At 42.1% G+C, this 15617-nt stretch overlaps 1 protein-coding gene across 1 annotated transcript in view; it reads left to right on the plus strand.

The window, feature by feature from the left end:
• C5H4orf50 (chromosome 5 C4orf50 homolog) overlaps window positions 1-15617 on the plus strand; it is an 83650-nt gene that overhangs the window by 43941 nt on the left and 24092 nt on the right. Inside the window, exon 10 of the mRNA XM_064286334.1 lies at window positions 4651-4824. Coding sequence (XP_064142404.1) covers window positions 4651-4824 — 174 coding nt within the window. The remainder of the gene's footprint in view (window positions 1-4650; window positions 4825-15617) is intronic.

Consider the following 15617-nt stretch of genomic DNA (forward strand, 5'->3'; position numbering starts at 1 on the left):
CCCACTGTTGCATCCTCACAATCGTTGCTGTGTTGGAGCCCATTGTTGCGTCCTCACAATCGTTGCTGTGTTGGGGCCCACTGTTGCATCCTCACAATCGTTGCTGTGCTGGAGCCCACTGTTGCGTCCTCACAATCGTTGCTGTGTTGGGGCCCATTGTTGCGTCCTCACAATCGTTGCTGTGTTGGGGCCCATTGTTGCGTCCTCACAATCGTTGCTGTGTTGGGGCCCACTGTTGCATCCTCACAATCGTTGCTGTGTTGGGGCCCATTGTTGCACCCTCACAATCGTTGCTGTGTTGGGGCCCAATGTTGCGTCCTCACAATCGTTGCTGTGTTGGGGCCCACTGTTGCGTCCTCACAATCGTTGCTGTGTTGGGGCCCATTGTTGCACCCTCACAATCGTTGCTGTGTTGGGGCCCACTGTTGCGTCCTCACAATCGTTGCTGTGTTGGGGCCCACTGTTGCGTCCTCACAATCGTTGCTGTGTTGGGGCCCACTGTTGCATCCTCACAATCGTTGCTGTGTTGGGGCCCACTGTTGCGTCCTCACAATCGTTGCTGTGTTGGGGCCCACTGTTGCGTCCTCACAATCGTTGCTGTGTTGGGGCCCACTGTTGCGTCCTCACAATCGTTGCTGTGTTGGGGCCCACTGTTGCGTCCTCACAATCGTTGCTGTGTTGGGGCCCACTGTTGCATCCTCACAATCGTTGCTGTGTTAGAGCCCATTGTTGCGTCCTCACAATCGTTGCTGTGTTGGGGCCCACTGTTGCGTCCTCACAATCGTTGCTGTGTTGGAGCCCATTGTTGCGTCCTCACAATCGTTGCTGTGTTGGGGCCCACTGTTGCATCCTCACAATCGTTGCTGTGTTGGAGCCCATTGTTGCGTCCTCACAATCGTTGCTGTGTTGGGGCCCATTGTTGCATCCTCACAATCGTTGCTGTGTTGGAGCCCATTGTTGCGTCCTCACAATTGTTGCTGTGTTGGGGCCCACTGTTGCATCCTCACAATCGTTGCTGTGTTGGAGCCCATTGTTGCGTCCTCACAATCGTTGCTGTGTTGGGGCCCACTGTTGCATCCTCACAATCGTTGCTGTGCTGGAGCCCACTGTTGCGTCCTCACAATCGTTGCTGTGTTGGGGCCCATTGTTGCGTCCTCACAATCGTTGCTGTGTTGGGGCCCATTGTTGCGTCCTCACAATCGTTGCTGTGTTGGGGCCCACTGTTGCATCCTCACAATCGTTGCTGTGTTGGGGCCCATTGTTGCAGGTGCTGGGTCAGTCCATCTCGAGGGTCTTCCTCTTTTTTGCTTGTTCTCTACTTTACCAAGCGTGATGTCCTTCTCTAGGGACTGGTCCCTTCTGGCAACATGTTCAAAGTATGTGAGATGAAGTCTCACCATTCTTGCTTCTAAGGAACATTCTGGATGTACTTCTTCCAAGATAGATTTCTTCATTCTTCTGGCAGTGTATGGTATAGTCAATATTGTTCACCAATACCATAATTTGAATGTGTCAATTCTTCCACTATCTTCCTTATTCATTGTCCAGTTTTCACAGGCATATGAGATGATCAAAAACACCATAGCTTGGGTCAGGAACACCATAGTCTTCAAGGTGGCATCTTTACTTTATAACACTTTAAAGAGGTCTTTTGCGGCAGATTTGCCCAGTGCAATACATTGTTTGATTTCTTGACTGCTGTTTCCATGAGCATTGATTGTGTATCCAAGTAAAATGAAATCCTTGACAACCTCAACATTTTCTCCATCTATCATGATATTAAGGAGCCTTGGTGGCACAGTGGTTAAGCACTTGGCTACTAACTGAAAGGTCAGTGGTTCAAACCCACCAGCCACTCCACAGGAGAAAGATGAGGCAGTTTGCTTCCTTAAAGGTTTATAGCATTGGAAATGCTACGGGGGCAGTTCTGCTCTGTCCTATAGGGTCACTATGAGTCAGAATCTACTTGATGGCAATGCGTTTGGTATCATGATGTTGCTTATTTTTCCAGTTGTGAGGATTTTTGTTTTCTTTATGTTGAGGTGAATCCATACTGAAGGCGGTAGTCCTTGATCTTCATCAGTAAGTGCTTCAAGTCGTCTTCACTTTCAGGAAGCAAGGTTGTGTCATCTGCATATTGCAGGTTGTTAATGAGTGTTCTTCCAGTCCTGATGCCACATTCTTCTTCATATAGTCCAGCTTCTCGGATTACTTGCTCAGCACACAGGTTGAATAGGAGCCCTGGTGGCACACTGGTTAAGAGCTACAGTTACTTACCAAAAGGTCGGCAGTTCAAATCCACTAGCTGTTCCTTGAAAATCCTATGAGGCAGTTCTGGTGAAAAGACAAAACCCTGATGCACACCTCTCCTGATTTTAAACCATGCAGTATCTCCTCGTTCTATTTGAACAACTGCCTCTTGGTCTAGGTACAGGTTCTGCATGAGCACAATTAAGTGTTCTGGAATTCCTGTTCTTTGCAATGTTATACATAATTTGTTGTGATCCACACAGTTGAATGCCTTTGCATAGTCAATAAAACACAGGTAAACCTCTTTCTGGCATTCTCTGCTTTCAGCCAAGAGCCATCTAACGTCAGCAATGATATCCTTCAATCTGTGTCTTCTTCCGAATCTGGCTTAAATTTCTGGCAGTTCCTTGTCAAAAGCTGCTACAGTTGTTTTTGAATTATCTTCAGCATAATTTTGGGTTCTTTCAGCATAATTTTACTTGCTTGTGATATTAATGATATTTGATAATTTCCACAAAGAAATGTTGAGTGAGTTTTGTTCTGTCAGGTAGTTGAGTTTTCAGCAGGGTTTCTCAATCCTAGGCAGGTTTGTTTAGGTTTTGCCCTCAGTGCTGGGCTGATATTACCCCTAAAGGATGGTCCTTGCTCTATGGACTTTCAGTGGCACTGAGCAAGTTCCCTGAGCATAGCCAAGGTCTCTGCACTTCAGCTCTGCCAGAACACTACCGCCTTCTCAGTGGTGTGTGACCTCTGGATCTCTTCAGCAGTTAACCTCCCAATGAAGTTCTCTGAAAGGCCTCAGGATTTTTCTCTATCTGCACAGCTTATGATTCAGTGAGGACCTAATGGGCAGCTCTAGGGTGAGATTTGGGTTTCTTCTCTGCATTTCTCTCTTCTCCACAGCCCTGAACCCAGGCTCAGGTTCCTCTGCCCAGCAGGGCACCACTGTCAGCCTGGGCTCTATCTTCCTGAACCTCAGTTTGGAAAATGTTTCAGGGAAAACTCCAGGGAGAACGTGGAGCTCGCCTCATTGTGTCTCCCTCCACCTGTATTGATTGACCTCCAGTGCCCGGAGAGAATTGTTTTTACATGTTTTACCAGATCTTGTAGTTGTCATTACCCCCTACTGAGACCTGGTGGGAGCTGAAAGTCTGAGGAGGTAGGTTTTTAACTGGAAGGAGGGAGACATTCCAGAGCCAGCTGTCAGGCTTGGAGGCAGGAAGCTCCAGCGTGTGGACAAAACAGAAGCAGCCAGTGTGTCTGGGTCACGGGTGTGTGGGGGGGGTGTGGTATGGAAGGAGGTCGGGAAGCTGTCAGACAGACCACAGAACACAGCCACAGGGCGCCATGTATATGCTAACAACGGTGTTTCCAAAGTCATTTGGTGACAAAGGGGAAGGTCAATACACAGCATTAAGGAAGAAAAGCAAGATACAAAAGACGTAGCTAGCATGATCGATTTTATATGGAAAAACGTGTGTGTTTTATGTGTAGGTATTTACATAAAAACAAATATGAAAATGAAAGTTGAGGAGGCAGAGCGTGTGGGGGCGGCAGCATCGCTGGCCTTAGCCACACGTAGGACAAGTGCCTCTTCCCTGCACCCTCCTCCCTCCACAGATTTCCCACTGGGGCCCTCAGGAATACCTCTGCCCTCACGTTAGACCCGAGAAGAGTGAGAGGCTATTTTGTACTGATTTTTAAAAGATGATTGTTGAAAATACTGTATCTTCTTTTTTATGTAAATATATGAAACTTCCATTTAATAACCGTCTCATAATTTGACTTGAACATTAAATTTCATTCATCACATGGTCCATTATATAGATGACTGACATCCACTCAAGCAGATTCTGGCATGCCCTTCTATTTGGCATAATTTAAAAAATCAAATTCTCGGAAGTCGTTCTGGGGCTCCCTTCTTCCCCATCCCCCCGCCCCCCGAAAACCAGAGGAGACCACACACTCATTTGTGCACCCACGTGTAGGGACACAGTAGGAAGCCTGGTAGGAAAAAAAAATTTTTTTTTTTTTTTACTGATAATAACAGTGATAATGCAGAATACCATGATTTAGGGGGATTTCTGTTACCTTGGAGCCCTGGTAGCACAGTGGTTAAGTGTTCGGCTGCTAACCAAAAGGTCAGCAGTTCAAATTCTCCACCCACTCCTTGGAAACCCTATGGGGCAGTTCTACTCTGTCCTATACGGAGTCGGAATCAACCCGACAGCAATAGGTTTGGTTTTTTGTTTTTTTGAGGTGGGGGTTGTGTTACTTGGTTTCTTTTTTTACTGTGAGAAAAGTGCAGTAACAAATTAGAGAGAAGAACAGGTGCTGTTTGCTTGCAAAGGTGACCGCTTGGGTAAAAATCTGAGGCCCTCTTTGCTCTGGTTCCTGCAGCTCCAGGGCGTGGAGGCCGAAGCCTCGGAGGAAGGCCTCAGGCTGCGTGTCGGGCAGCTCCACCACCAGGCACTGACACTGAAATGTTGGCTCCGGGACCAGGGGTCTCTGCACCGGGAGCTGCAGGCGTCCCGGGAGGAGACCGGTCGCCTCCGCAAGGAGCTGCAGGACCAGGTAGGCTGGCTGACTGTCTTCCCGTCTGTGACCACGTGCCCGCACTGCAGCAAAACCTGAGAGCAGAGAAAGACTCCACTGGCATTTATTAGATTATAAAATACAGCTCAAGATACCGAAGAGCACCACGGTCCTCCATCCAGCTAACCTCTGTTGACTAAATAGATTAAAAAACAAACACACATGTAAATAGCTTCTTAAAAAGTCGAACAGTTTAAAAATGCTACCTGTAGGAAGGAGGTGGGTGCTAGGTGGGAGAAGGACAGCATGGGACATCCTCGTGGGGTGGAGTGTTGAGCAGCTTGACTGTGTGAATACTTGAAGCTACACAGGTACAAAAATCACCTAGAACTGAACTCATTGGCACGTGCACACAAATGAGAACGAGTAAAACTGGACAAATCTGAATGAGACCTGTGGGTTGTGTCAGTGTCAATGCCTGGCTGTGACTTTATACTGTGGTACCATTTGGGGAAACTGGGCAAAGGCAGCAGAGACTTCTCTGTATTCTTCCTTAAAAAAAAAAAAAAAAACTGCCTGTAAATCTGCAATGGTCTAAACCTGTAAAAAATGGACAAATAAAAAAAGCCCTTCCTCCCCTCTCAGCTCTACCCACAATCAGAATACATGTGTGTGTACACGTGTGTGTATGCTGTATGTGTGTGTGTGCTTGGTGTGTGCCTGTGTGTGGTTGGGGTGGTGTGTGTGTGTGTACAAATATGAGATTATGTTGTTGTTGTTAGGTGCCCTCAAGTCAGTTCTGACTCTTAGCGACCCTATGCACAACAGAATGAAACACTACCCAGTCCTGTGCCATCCTCACAATCATTGTTATGCTTGAGCCCATTGTTGCAGCCACTGTGTCAATCCATCTTATTGAAGGTCTTCCTCTTTTTCTCTGACCCTCTGCTCTACCAAGCGTGATGTCTTTCTCCAGGGACTGGTCCCTCCTGATAACATGTCCAAAGATTATACCATACAAAAATATTCTACATTTTGTATTTGCCTTTAATAAAAAATTCTTGGTGATATTTTCATATCAATATGTAGAAACTGACCTCATTCTTTTAAAATATTATGTATTATTTCATCATGAGGCAAAACCATAATTCATTTAACTAATTCCTTATTTATGGAAATTTCTATCATTTGGTTTCTTTGCTTTGCAAATAAGGCTTCAGTAAACATTTCTATACGTCTATCTTGGCGTGTGTTTCTGAATATATTCAAATGGTAAAATCCAACAAAGACATTGCTGGGTCAAAGAGTATGTACATCATTTACTTTGATACTGTTGTTCTTGTTAGGAGCCACCAAGTTACTGCCCACTCATAGCAACCCTAGGTATGACAGAAGGAAACACTGCCTGGTACTGCACCATATTCACAAGCGTTGTTATGCTTGAGCCCATTGTTGCAGCCACTGTGTCAGCCCATCTCGTTGGGGGTCTTCCTCTTTTCCGCTGACCCTCTAGTTTACCAGGCATGATGTCCTTCTCCAGGAACTGGTCCCTACTGATAAAGTATCCAGAGTACATAAAAAGAAATCTTGCTGCACAAAAACTAACTTAAAATGGATCAAAGACCTAAATATAAAATCTAAAACAATAAAGATCATGGAAGAAAAAATAGGGACAATGTTAGAAGCCCTAATACATGGCATAAACAGCATAGAAAACATTATAAAGAATGTAAAAGAAAAACTGGGAGCTGCTAAAAATCAAACACTTATGCTCATCCAAAGACTTCACCAAAAGAGTAAAAAGACTACCTACAGACTGGGAAAAAGTTTTTAGCTATGACATTTCTGATCAGCGCTTGATCTCTAAAATCCACATGATACTGCAAAAAGACAAATAACCCAATTAAAAAATGGGCAAAAGATGAATAGACACTTCACTAAAGAAGACATTCAGGTAGCTAACAGATATATGAGGAAATGTTCACGATCATTAGCCATTAGAGAAATGCAGATCAAAACTACAATGAGATTTCATCTCACTCCAACAAGGCTGGCATTAATCCAAGAAACACAAAATAATAAATGTTGGAGAGGCTATGGAGAGATTGGAACACTTCTACACTGCTGGTGGGAATTTCAAATGGTACAACCACTTTGGAAATCAATTTGGCGCTTCCTTAAAAAGTTAGAAATAGAACTACCATATGATCCAGCAATCCCACTCCTTTTAATATATCCTAGAGAAATAAGAGCCTTTACACAAACAGATATATGCACACCCATGTTTATTGCAGCACTGTTTACAACAGCAAAAAGATGGAAGCAACCAAGGTGCCCATCAACAGATGAATGGATATATAAATTATGGTATATTCACATAATGGAATACTACTCATCAATAAAGAACAGTGAGGAACCTGTGAAACATTTCATAACATGGAGGAACCTGGAAGGCATTATGCTGAGTGAAATTAGTCAGTTGCAAAAGGACAAATATTGTATAAGACCACTATTATAAGAACTTGAGAAATAGTTTAAACTGAGAAGAAAACATTTTTTTGTGGTTGAGGGGGGAGGAAGGGTGGGAGAGGGGTATTCACTAATTAGATAGTAGATAAGAACTACTTTAGGTGAAGGGAAAGACAACACACAATACAGGGGACGTCAGCACAACTGGACTAAACCAAAAGCAAAGAAGTTTCCTGAATAAACTGAATGCTTCGAAGGCCAGCGTAGCAGGGGCAGGGGTCTGGGGACCGTGGTTTCAGGGGATGTCTAAATCAACTGGCATAATAAAATCTATTAACAAAACATTCTGCATCCCACTTTGAAGAGTGGTGTCTGGGGTCTTAAACGCTAGCAAGCAGCCATCTAAGATGCATCGTTTGGTCTCAACCCACCTGGATCAAAGGAGAATGAAGAACACCAAGGACACAAGGTGATTACGAGCCCAAGAGACAGAAAGGGCCACATGAAGCAGCGACTACATCATCTTGAGACCAGAAGAACTAGATGGTGCCCGGCTACAACCGATGACTGCCCTGACAGGGAACACAACAGAGAACCCCTGAGGGAGCAGGGGAGCAGTGGGATGCAGACCCCAAATTCTCATAAGACCAGACTTAATGGTCTGACTGAGACTGGAAGGACCCCGGTGGTCATGGCCCCCAGACCTTCTGTTGCCCCAGGACAGGAACCATTCCTGAAGCCAACTCTTCAGACATGAATTGGACTGGACAATGGGTTGGAGAGGGATGCTGGTGAGGAGTGAGCTTCTTGGATCTTGTCGACACTTGAGACTATGTTGGTATCTCCTGCCTGGAGGGGAGATGAAAGGGTGAAGGGGGTTAGAAGCTGGTGAAAAGGACACAAAAAGAGAGAGTGGAGGGAGAGAGCAGACTGTCTTATTAGGGGGAGAGTAATTGGGAGTGTGTAGCAAGGTGTATATGGGTTTTTGTGTGAGAGACTGACTTGATTTGTAAACTTTCACTTAAAGCACAATAAAAATTATTTAAAAAGAAATCTTGCCATCTTCACTTCTAAGAAGCATTCTGGCTGTACTTCTTCCAAGACCGGCTTGTTCGTTCTTCTGGCAGTTCATGGCATATTCCATATTCTTTACCACCACCATAATTCAAAAGCATCAATTCTTTTTTGGTCTTCCTTATTCAATGTCCGGCTTTCACATGCACATAAGGCAATTGAAAATACCATGGCATAGATCAGGTGCACTTTAGTCCTCAAAGTTACATCTTTGCTTTTCAACTTTTAAATAGGTCTTTTGCAGCAAATTTGCCCAATGCAATATGCATCCTTTGATTTCTTGACTGCTGCTTCCCTGGGCTTTGATTGTGGATCCAAGTAAAATGAAATCCTTGAGAACTTCATTCTTTTCTCCACTGATCATGAAGTGGCTTATGGGTCCAGTTGTGAGAATTTTTGTTTCCTTTATGTTAAGGTATAATCCATACTGCAGGCTGTGGTCTGGATTTTCATCAGTGCTTCAAGTCCTCTTCGCTTTCAGCAAGCAAGATTGTGTCAACTGCATATCAGTTTTTTAATGAGTCTTCCTCCAATCCTGATGCCTAGTTCTTTCTTCATATAGTCCAGCTTCTCAGATTATGTACTCAGCATACAGATCGAATAGGTGTGGTGAAAGTATAGAGCACTGCCATACTACCTTCCTGACTTTAAGCCATGCAGTATCCCCTTGTTCTGTTGGAACGACTGCATCTTGGTCTGTGTACAGGTTTCACATGAGCACAATTAAGTAGACTGAAATTCCCTTTTCCAATGTTACCCATCGTAATTTTTTATGATCTACACAGCCAAATGCCTTTGTATAGTCAATAAACACAGGTAAACATCTTTCTGGTATTTTCTGCTTTCAGCCAAGATGCATCTGACATCAGCAATGATATCCCTCATTCCACGTCCTCTTCTGAATCGGGCTTGAATTTCTGGCAGTTCCCTGTGGATGTACAGCTGCAATTGTTTTTGAACTATGTTCAGCAAAATTTTACTTGCTTGTGATATTAATAATATTGTTCAGTAATTTCCTGATTCTGTTGGACACCTTTCTTTGGAATGGGAACAAATATGGATCTCTTCCAGTCGATTGGTCGGGTAACTGTCTTCCAAATTTCTTGGCTTAGATGAGTGAGCACTTCCTGTGTTGCTTCCAATTGTTGAATCATCTCAGTTGGTATTCTGTCGATTCCTGGAGGTTGTTTTTCGCCAGTGCCTTCAGTGCAGCTTGGACTTCTTTCTTCATTACCGTTTGTTCTTGATCATATGCTACCTCCTGAAATAATTGAAGGTCGACCAATTCTTTTTGGTACTCATCCTTCATAGTGATGCTGTAGCAGCCTATAGGGTAGCTATGAGTAGGTGTCAACTCAACGGCAATTGGTTTGGTTTGGTTAGTGGGTCCGTATTTCTTCTATCTTCTTTCGATGCTTCTCGTGTGATTCAATATTTCGCCCATAAAAAAAAAATAGAATCCTTCAAAATTGCAACTCAAGGCTTGATTTTTTTCTTCAGTTCTTTCTGCTTGAGAAATGCCAAGCATGTTCTTCCCTTTTGGTTTTCTAACTCCAGGTCTTTGCACATTTCATTATATATTTTACTTTGTCTTCTCCAACTGCTCTTTGAAATCTTCTGTTCAGCTATTTTACTTAATCATTTCTTCCATTCACTTTAGTGACTCTGTGTTCAACAGCAAGTTTCAGAGTCTCTTCTAATATCCATTTTGGTCTTTTCTGTCTTAATGACTTTTTGCTTTCTTCACGTATGATGTCTTTGATGTCATCTAACAATGCGTCTGGTCATTAGTTTTCAATCCATCAAATCTATTCTTGTGATGGTCTGTATATTCAGGTGGGATATATTCAAGGTCATACTTTGGCTATCGTGGACTTGTTTTAATTTTCTTCAGCTTCAACTTGAACTTGCATATGAGCAATTGGTGGTCTTTTCCGTAGCTGACCTCCGGCCTTTCTCTGACTAATGATATTGAGCTTCTATATTGTCTCTTTCTACAGATGTAGTCAATTTATTCCTGTGTATTCCATCCAGTGAGGTCCACATGTATAGTCACCATTTATGTTGCTGAAAAAAGTATTAGTATAATGAATAAGTTGTTGATCTTGCAAAATTCTATCATGGAATCTCAGGCATCATTTCTATCACCAAGGCCGTATTTTCTAACTACCGGTCCTTATTCTTTGTTTCCAACTTTTGCATTCGAATCACCAGTAACAGTTAATACATCTTGATTGTTCATTTTCAGACTGCAGAAGTTGGTAAAAGTCTACAATTTCCTTATTTTTAGACTTAGTGGTTGGTGAGTAAATTTGAATAATAGTCGTATTAACTGGTCTTCCTTGTAGGTGTATGGATATTATTCTATGACTAACAGCTTTGTACTTCAGCATAGATCTTGAAATATCCTTTTTGATGATGAGTGTAATGCCATTCCTCTTCATTGTTATTGTCTGATTCAAAATGGCCATTTCAGCTCACTAATGCCTAGGATACCTATCTTTATGTATTCCATTTCATTTTTGATGACTTTTAGTTTTCTGAGATTCATACTTTGTACACTCCATGTTCTGACTATTAATGGATGTTTGCAGCTGTTTCTTCTCATTTTGAGTCATGCCACATCAGCAAATGAAGGTCCCGAAAGCTTAACTCCATCCACATCATTAAGGTCAACTCTTCCAACTTGAGGGGCTCATCTTCTTGCCCTATATTAGACAATGTTCTGCTGCTATTCATAAGGTTTTCACTGGCCAGTTTTTTTAGAAATAGATCCCTGGGTTCTTCTTCCTACTCTGTCTTAGTCTGGAAGCTGAGCTTGAACCTGTCCACCATGGGTGACCCTGCTGGTATTTGAAATAACAGTGGCATAACTTCCAGCATGACAGCAACAGAAAAGCCACCACAGTATGATAAACCGACAGACGAGTGGTGGTAACTTTTATATATGATGTAAAATAACTCTCCAAAATGGTCACATGATCTATACTCCCACCAAAATAAGTGAGTATACTTGTTTCCCCACAACTTTTTATTCTGAATGCTAACAAACTTTAAAAAAAGAAAAATACACTGCTAGCATGTTGATATAATTCCCATTCATCCTTTGTATAATTGAAATTACATTATACGTGGAGTTTTCTGCCCTTTCTTCATGTTGATCCACAGTCCTTGTGTCCAGTATTTCACAACTGCATATTGACCCATTGGGTAGATGTGGTTTCCTTAGCCATTCCGTTATTGTTGATCTATAGTTATTTCTGTTAATTTATGTATAGCTGTTTGTATATAATGGTTCAGAGAACTAGGATTTCTCGTTCAAAGAGTGGCATAGGTGTTGATTCTGAGCACGTATTGCAAAATCGTTATCCAGAGTAGTGGCCAAACCATAAGCCAGTGGTGACTTCCACCAGCAGCAAATGAGGGTATTTCTTTTGATTCTCCCTCAACAAGCGTAGGATTCTTACTACATTTTTGTCTTACCTATCACTGATCTGTGACAAATGTTAGCTTCAATTACACAGATGTTAGACCTTCTCACTATATCCCATATATTTTAAAATATATTTTCTTAATTTTTAAAATATTTTTCTTTCTGTCTCAGCTTGGATATATCCTTCTAATCTACCTTACAGTTAAATAGTACTCTTTGATGAATCTAATTTTCTCTTAAACCCATTATTTTAGTTCTTAATTTCAGTTGTCGTATTTCACAGCCCTAGAATATCTTTTTAAAAAATGTTTCAATTTTATTTTATTGTGCTAAATACATGTTACAAAACATTTGCAATTTCAACATTCTTCACATATACAATTCAGTGACATTCATGGTGCTCATCATATTGTGCAACTATCATCGTTACCCATTTCCAAATTTTCCAAATTATCCTTAATAGAAGCTCAGTCTTTCCCCTTCCCTCTCCCTTCTGTCTGCCCCTGGTAACCACCAGGAGCTTTAGGTCTGAATACGCTTGCATATTCCAGATATTTCACATAAGTGGGATCATACAATCTTTGTTCTTTTGTTACTGACGTATTTCACTTAGCATGATGTAGCATTTCCAGCTGATTCATTTTACAGTTTTTAGTTCTCTGCTGAAATTCTTGTCATACCATTCTTGAACATTTTAACCACAGTCACTTTAAAGTCTGCCTCTGATAACTTCAGTATCTGGACCTCCTGTGGGTCTGTTTCATTAGCCTTTTCTTTTGTTCTCTTCGCTTTCAGTCTTCTGATTTTGTCTTCTGTTAATGCCTGTTTTTTTTTTTTTTTAACATTTAACATTTGTAACTTTTAAATATTGCCAATGAAAAATTGTAGAGATAATTTGAGACTCTGGATGATGTCTTTCTACAGAAAAAAAAAAAATTGCTTCTTGCAGGCATTAGGATGACTGACTCAAAGGGCTTTATTCTTTGTAGGACTGGGTTATCTCATGTTTCTTCCCCATTGCAAGAGTGTAGCCATCAGGGCTCCATGCTGAAAGCCTGGGACATTTATTTACTACAGCCCTTCCTCTCTGGTGGGTCCCCACTCCAGTTCTTGTCCTCACTGCCCTGTAAGAATGCCAGAATACCTGCACAGCCCCTTGGCTGATCACCTACTGCTTTCCACAAAGAACTTGAAGGGAAAAAAAGCCCTGACGTTGAGCTCACCTCTTTGACTTTCCTTTTCTGTATGCTGTTCATCCCTCATGTTCTAACTGTCTGGCAGCTATCTGATATCTCCAAAAAGAATTTTCTTTGAAGTGTTTTGTTCAGCTGGTCATGTTCAAGCTGTACTGTTATTATAAGAAGCCTGTCTCTTGGGTTGATTTTTTTAAATTATCTCAGGATTTGGGGAAATGGGGAAGCCCCCCCCCAGGTGGTTGTAGGCAACTTTCCTATGTTGTTGGTGTTAAGTGTCATCTAGTTGGTTCTGACTCATAGTGACCCTATGTACAACAGAATGAAACACTGTCCAGTACTGCACCATCCTCACAATTGTTATGTTTGAGCCCATTGTTGCAACCATTGTGTCAATCCATCTCATTAAGGGTCTTCCTTTTTCTCACTGACCCTCTACTTTACCAAGCATGATGTTCTTCTCCAGGGACTTGTCCCTCCTGATAATATGTCCAAAGTAGGTGAGAAAACTCTCGTCATCCTCGTTTCTAAGGAGTGTTCTGGCTGTACTTCTTCAAGACAGGTTTGATTGTTCTTCTGGCAGCCCATGGTATTTTTGACATTCTTCACCAATACCATAATTCAAAGGCATCATTTCTTCCATCTTCCTTATTCATTGTCCAGCTTTCATATTCATATAAGGCAATTGAAAATACCTATGGCTTGGAGGCAGACCTTAGTCTTCAAAGTGACATCTTCACTCTTTAACACTTTAAAGAGACCTTTTTTTTTTTTTTTTTTTTTGCAATAGATTTTCCCAATGCAATACATCATTTGATTTCTTGACTGCTGCTTCCATGGCTGTTGATTGTGGATCCAAGTAAAATGAAATCCTTGACAACTTCAGTCTTTTCTCCCTTTATCAGGATGTTGCTTATTGGTCCAGTTGTGAGGATTTTTTATTTCTTTATGTTGATGTGTAATCCATACTGAAGACTGTAGTCTTTGATTTTCATCAGTAAGTGCTTCAGGTCCTCTTCACTTCCTGCAAGCAAGGTTGTGTCATCAGCATATCGTAGGTTGTTAATAAGTCTGATACCATGTTCTTCTTCATATAGTCCAGCTTCTCGTATTATTTGCTCAGCACACAATTTGAATAAGTATGGTGAAAGAATGCAACCCTGATGCACACCTTTCCTGATTTTAAACCATGCAGTATCCCCTCGTTCTATTCGAACAACTGCTTCTTGGCCTGTGTACAGGTTCCTCAGGAGCTCATTTGAGTGCTCATACCCCAGTGGGTATGAAGTGGTATCTCACTGTGGTTTTGTTTTACATTTCCCTGGTTACTAATGTTGTTGAACATCTTTTCATGTGCTCATTGGCCGTTTGTGTTTCTTCTTTGAAAACATGTCTACTCAGATCTTTTACTCATTTTTTTAATTGGGTTATTTGGGTATTTTTATTATCGAGTTGTAAGAGTTCTTTATGCATTCTAGATACAAATCCCTTATCAGGTATCTGATTTGCAAATATTTTCCCCCATCCTGTGGGCTGTTTTTCGCTTTTCTGTCCCTCAGTTTTTAACTGCCAATGCTCCGGGACTTATTTCGCAGCAGCATGTGTGTACCATCTCCTACACTGGAGCAGAGAGAAGGTTTAATCTAAGCCTGTCAAGTACAAGGCAGTCTGCTTGGAGCTGGAATTACCTTTAACCATTCGGTGGCCCACTTATTTTCTGCTTTGGATTTTTTGTTGGTACCATGTGTTTTCATTAATGGAAAGACGCTGAATCGTTGAGTGTGTCTCAATTTTTGGTAGACAGTGTGGATTTTTTTCTTGCCTCCTCCCATAGGTATACCCTAAGTTTCTAGTGGTACGTATGAAGAGACACTAATTATACCCCAGAGTCCCCATGGTGGTCCATTGGCACATATGTGTGACAAATAAAAAATTTTCAAAATTTCTATTTTTCCTACCAGAAATTTGGACACCTCATACAATACCCTGTAAAAACAGTAATTTGCAGCACACACCCATTTCTTTAGTTTCAAGCAGTCATAAAGGCCTCTGCCCTGCTGCTACAAGTGGTACAACAGTTTCCCAGTAAACCCCAGAAGCTGAAAAGCTTACGGTTGCTATGTGTCCTGCTGGGCACGAAAAGGTTTTAAAGGTATTCGTAATGCCTTTCCAAAATAGATGTGTAGAAATGCCCATTGCAGCCTGGTTTGTAAAGCAAAGGAACAGAAATAATAGAAATTTCCATAGCAAAAGAATTAGCTAAATGCATTATGGTGCAGCTTCAGGAGGAAAAGTGGGCAACATTTTAAGAGAATGAGGTCGGTTTCTATGTGTCGATGTGGAAACGTCACCAAGGTTTTAAATTACTTGACAAAAACAAGACGCCTAACATTGCGTGTGGTGTAGTTTCATATGTGCACACACACGCACACACACACATGTCCTGATTATAGGGTTGAAAGAGTTTAGAAGTCAGAAGAGATTAACCAGTTGCCATCAAGTTGGCTCTGACTCATGGCGGCCCCGAGTGTGAGAGAGCGGAACTGAGCTCCACAGGGTGTTCAGTGGCTGGCTTTTCAGAAGGAGATTGCCAGGCCTTTCTTCTGAGACACCTGTGGGTGGACCCGAACCCCCAATCTTTTAGTGAGCAGCCAAGCACTTCC

Source organism: Loxodonta africana, chromosome 5, assembly GCF_030014295.1.
Source record: "Loxodonta africana isolate mLoxAfr1 chromosome 5, mLoxAfr1.hap2, whole genome shotgun sequence".
Classification (NCBI taxonomy): domain Eukaryota; kingdom Metazoa; phylum Chordata; class Mammalia; order Proboscidea; family Elephantidae; genus Loxodonta; species Loxodonta africana.